Source organism: Bison bison, unplaced genomic scaffold (assembly GCF_000754665.1).
Source record: "Bison bison bison isolate TAMUID 2011002044 unplaced genomic scaffold, Bison_UMD1.0 scf7180017864173, whole genome shotgun sequence".
In the NCBI taxonomy this organism is placed as follows: domain Eukaryota; kingdom Metazoa; phylum Chordata; class Mammalia; order Artiodactyla; family Bovidae; genus Bison; species Bison bison.
The window spans coordinates 373,717-379,102 of NW_011494745.1; the positions used below are offsets into that span (position 1 = coordinate 373,717).

General features: G+C 49.9%; 1 protein-coding gene across 1 annotated transcript in view; it reads left to right on the top strand.

Moving 5' to 3' along the window:
* Positions 1 to 5,386, top strand: part of P2RX3 (purinergic receptor P2X, ligand-gated ion channel, 3) — a 32,829-nt gene that overhangs the window by 12,201 nt on the left and 15,242 nt on the right. Inside the window, exon 8 of the mRNA XM_010842230.1 lies at positions 541 to 677. Within this exon, the coding sequence (XP_010840532.1) occupies positions 541 to 677 (137 nt within the window). The remainder of the gene's footprint in view (positions 1 to 540; positions 678 to 5,386) is intronic.

The window sequence follows — 5,386 nt, forward strand, 5'->3', positions numbered from 1 at the left end:
CAGCCCCCCTCCCCTGCCCCTGGCTTCATGCTCCACGTGCAGACAGAGGCCTCCGATCTCCCAGGAGCACCCACACCACGGGAAGATGGATCAGTGGTCACTTCTCTGCATGGGAACTAAGGGACTAAAGATAACCAAAAGAAAAAACCCAGGGACGTCCCTGGTGGTCCGGCGGTTCAGAGGCCGCCTCGGAATGCCGGGACAGCAGGTCAATCCCTGCTCCGGGAACTCAGATCCCACCTGCTGTGGGGCAGCTAGGACCACATGCCGCAGCTAAAGGGCAGGGCTCGACAAGGGCCAGCGCCACGGGGAGAAAAAAGACACTGAAAGCAGGAATCAGAGAGGCTCAGGGGCTGTGACCCTCAGCTACAGCCCTTCTTTACTAAGCAACGCGTGACAAAGCCCTCTTCTTTCTCCCGACCTCTGCCCTCCACTTGGAGAATGGCAGGAAATCCCCCATCCGTTTGTCACACCCCCCCCCACCCCGCTGGGACCCACCCCACTGCACCGGAGGGCTCAGTCCGCCCCCTGTCCTTCCAGGGCGGCGTCCTGGGCATTAAGATCGGCTGGGCGTGCGACCTGGACAAGGCCTGGGACGAGTGCGTCCCCAGATACTCCTTTACCCGGCTGGACGGCGTTTCCGAGAAGAGCAGTGTCTCCCCGGGCTACAACTTCAGGTAACCCCGCCCCGTCCCCGGGACGTTGCGAGAAGGAGGCGGGCACCCTGACACGTCAGGCCGCAGTGCACCCCAGGAAGAGAAGGCACCACGTTACCCCCTCGGGGTTCAGCTCAAAATCAGGGAGGACTTTCCAGCCGTCAGCCCCTCGGAGATCCTGTACCGTCCTCCGAGCTCACCGCCACGAGCAGGGACCTTGCGGAGGGGTCACACTGCCAGCTGGCGGTTAGGCCCCAAGATCAGGGCCTCCTGAAACGTTCCGTGGTTCTGAACCCATTCTGAGCTCCTCCGGCTCGGAAGCTGTGGTCGTCCCATTTGTCTACTGCACCAGAATTTTCTGAGGTTTCTTGCTTCACCAAGCAATGGTGATAGCTGGTATCCTCTTCTCAAAAGGTGGAAATTTTGTATCTCTGTCCGTAACCAAGAGATTTCATCTGAGTGACAAGTAATGATTATACTGTTCCTGTTAGCTCTTCAGTGACTTTCCAAACAAGAACTCAGTCTTTAAATACCATCTCATTTACATTCCCAATGGCTTTGAAACATAAGGGATCCCTCTCCCCATTTTGAAGAAAGGGAGAAAAGAGAACTCTGGGCGAACTATTGGGAACCAGCTGAAAGCCCTTGAAAAGCCCGTGACCTTCCATCCCCATTTCCTTATCTATGAACCTTATTATCTTGAGGAGCTGATCAGACAATGTGTGGAAGACTTCAGCTCTCTGGGGGAGTTTTCCCTTAATTTTTTAAGGTTCTGAAGTTTCTGGCAGGGCCCTGGTTAAGCACACAGTGTTATATACTGTAAACAGGCTAAATTAGGTAAATAGGCAGGAATCAGGGGAAATATGATTAAGAATGTATTTCAATTATATTATATATATATTCAAATTTTCTCTATTATAATGGTATTATCCAACATAATGGCATCCATAAGCAAAAAAAAAAATCATTTTGCCTTTTAAAATTTTTGTTTGTAGTTTAAAAAAAATAGTTATCCACGCCATTATGGACAGAGGAGCCTGGCAGGCTACAGTCCATGGGGTCGCAAAAAGTTGGACATGACTTAGAGGCTAAACACAACAACAAGCTTTACAATTAATAGTTTAAAATATGTGTGTATTCTCTGGAAAGAAGAATTTTTTTTAAATTGAAAGTGCTTTTATAATCAACTCTAAACTTAAAAAAAAAAAAAAACCATAGGAAACAACACATAATTTAAAGTAGTTTAAAAATACTGTTTGGCTCCCTGGCAGAAATTGTCATATTTATTCAGTCAGTACATCACACTGAAATCAATACAAAGGATATTTGTATGGTGGCTTAAAATAGTAACATATTAATAAAAATTCTTGTGATCTAAAATGCAAGTCTTCATCTTCATAAATTCCCTCTGGCCACTGGATATTCTTCAGCCCTCCAGCTAACTCATCTGGCAGGAGAGCTTATGAAGAGTAGAGCTAGGAAGAAGACCCCGACTATCGGTCTCATACAGCTTTAGAAGAAAGTCTTTCATTCAAAGAAGAACTGGTTTGGAGTTCTCATCTTCAGTTGGTCGTGGTGGGCTCACCCACACATACCCTGCACCCCTACCCTCTGTCACCCTAGGCACAGCAGGACATGAGTTAGACCTGTTTCTAAATGAGTGAAGTGAAAGTCTCTCAGTCGTGTCCGACTCTTTGTGACCCCATGGACTATACTGGAGTAGATAGCCTTTCCCTTCTCCAAGGAATCTTCCCAATCCAGGGGTCGCACCCAGGTCTCCCAATTTCAGGCAGATTCTTTACCAGCTGAGCCACAAGGGAAGGCCAGTCCTAAATAAGCCTGGGTTAAATGTGGGGAGACAGGTCAGAGGGTCTTTAAGGACCCTGCGAGCATAATCCCTGGGAGCCTAAGGGAAACTAAGATGTGGGGGTCCCAGATAGCTGACCCCACCAAAGACCTCCAGGCTAGAGTGCTGTTTTTGTTCAGTCGCTCAGTCGTGTTCAACTCTTTGTGATCCCATGGACGGCAGCACGCCAGGCTTCCCTGTCCATCACCAACTCCTAGAGCTTACTCAAACTCATGTCCATTGAATCGGTGATGTCATCCAACCATCTCATCCTCTGTCGTCCCCTTCTCCTCCCACCTTCCATCTTTTCCAGCATCAGGGTTTTTTCCAAGGAGTCAGTTCTTTGCATAAGGTGGCCAAAGTATTGGAGTTTCAGCTTCAGCATCAGTCCTTCCAAAGAATATTCAGGACTGATTTCCTTTAGGGTGGACTGGTTGGATCTCCTTGCAGTCCAAGGGACTCTCAAGAGTCTTCTCCAACACCACAGTTCAAAAGCATCAATTCTTCATTGCTCAGCCTTCTTTATGGTCCAATTCTCACATCTGTACATGACTTCTGGAAAAACCATAGCTTTGATGATATGGACCTTTGTCAGCCAATTAATGTCTCTGCCTTTTAACACACTGTCTAGGCTTGTCATAGCTTTTCTACCAAGGAGTAAGCGCCTTTTAATTTCACGGTTGCAGTCACTGTCCATGGTGATTTTGGCTCGAGTGTGAAGAGGCAAAGGTGCTCTATTTGACCCTTATGGTTTAAGAGTTTCTAGAGAGCCCAAAGAGTTGGACACGACTGAGTGACTTCACTTTCACTTTTCACTTTCATGCACTGGAGAAGGAAATGGCAACCCACTACAGTCAGTGTTCTTGCCTGGAGAGTCCCAGGGATGGCGGAGCCTGGTGGGCTGCCGTCTATGGGGTCGCACAGAGTCAGCCACGACTGAAGCGACGCAGCAGCAGCAGCATCGAGCCCAAAAGGGTAAAGGCACAGGGAGCATCTCTGTGGCCCTGGCTCTGCCCCCTCAGAGCACCCCCCAACTTCACTCCCCACCCCGGGGGAGCCAGCCACTGCCCTCGTGTTGCCGAAAACTGCAGGCGCCACACGAACACCCAATGCTAAGCTGAGGTCACCTGTTGGGGAGGCTCCTGGCCACCGATCCAAAACCTCAGAGAAGAGAACAAGGGTTAGGCCAGCCGCGGTGCAGATCCTGTGTGTCTGCTCCGTAGAGTCTCACCAGGCTCCTTGCCAGTGTGTGAAGGGTCCCATGTGCGTTTGCTCAAAGTTCCTCACCCCCTGCCTGGAGGACCTTCCCTCCCCCCACTTCACAGCTGAGAAAGCAGAGGCCTGCGAGTGAAATACTTCTCTCGAGGTCACAGAGCCGGTAAGCGTGGGCGCCTGGATGCAAACCTGTTTTCTTGGCTGCTTTCCAACCCAACCAGGAAGGTTAGACACGTTCTCCTTTAGTACGGTCAGGATGAATGCATTCATCCCCACTTTAAAGACAAGGAATCTGAGGTCCAGGGAGGCTGAAAGACTAGTTGCTGCTGCTGGAGGCACCATTCCTAGCCCAGTCTTTTGTCTCCCAGTCAAATTCATCGGCTTCCTCATCTCCAAAAGAGGCTAGATTTTTTTTTTTTTTTTCCCCAACGTCCTGCTGTTGCCGTTTGCTCTGGAGGGAATGAAATCATTCAGGCAAGATTCAGCTTTCTCTTAATCTGCAAACTCAGACGTTCAGAGGCAGCTAGAGACTCGAGTTTCCATCCTTAATTACTTCTGCAGCTCCTTTCCAAATGCCAGCCCCCACCCCAAGGATCTTGAGGATCTTTGCCTGCAGAAGTCAGAGACTTAGAGAATTTATAGCTGTCCAAGGCACCTCGACTAACTCGGCCATTTAACGGATAAGGAAGTAGACCCTCCGAAGGGGGAGGTGATGAGGCCAAGGTCACAGGTGCATGTTAGAGGAGCCTTAGAGGTCATTAGCTCCCAGTTCCTATGGCAGTCTCTGGATGCAGCCCCAGACGGGATGTGTCCGTCACTGATGGCTCCAGTCATTGGAAAGGTGACCTCGTATTGAGCTAACACCCGTCTCCCTTCCACTCCCACCCAAAGCACCTGGTGTGGTCCATCTAAATTAATCTTTCTTTGTGTGATCTCCTGAAGGTTCCCATCTGTCCCTACCTGAAAGTGAGTGGAAAGATTTTATTTTTACTCCCAGGTCTCGTCAGCGTGGTGTAAGGTTCCAAAGGCCATTTTAACTTAGTGTTTTCGTGAAGCTCCTTTCCAAGTACCTTGAGAACGTGCAGTGGGTGGGTTCGTCCACATCAGTCCCAGACAGAGCTCAGCATTTCTGAAAATAGGAACTGGCACGACTTCCCTGGAGGTCTAGAGGTTAAGACTCCCCGCTGCCAATGCAGCCGACATGGATTTGATCCCTGGCTGGGGAACTAAGAGCCCACAGACCATGCAGCGTGGCCAAAGGATTTAAAAAATTTAAGAAATAAGAACTGGCGAGAGTTACCAATTCCAGGGTGCACAAGGTGACAGCCACCCCAGCAGAAGGGCTTCTGCGTGTTGGGCGCCCCCACAGCTTAGCGGGGCAGGATTTTAACCAGAGAACTGACTGCATCCCCCAGAGGGCTGGGGCAGGCAGTGTTGTGGGGGCACTGACTGTCCTGCTGCCCAGAACAGGTGTGTGCGTGCATTTGGGGATGAGTGCGTGAGAGTGAGTGCGTGCATCAGTTGTGTGAGTCGGTGAGGCTGAGTGAAAGTGTGTCAGGGAACACGTGTGAGTCTTTGAGTGGCTAGGCAGAGACAGTACAAAGATGAATTGAAAATCCTGTATCAGTCAGGGTCTCAGCAGGAAACAGATGGCACATGCAAACTGGGT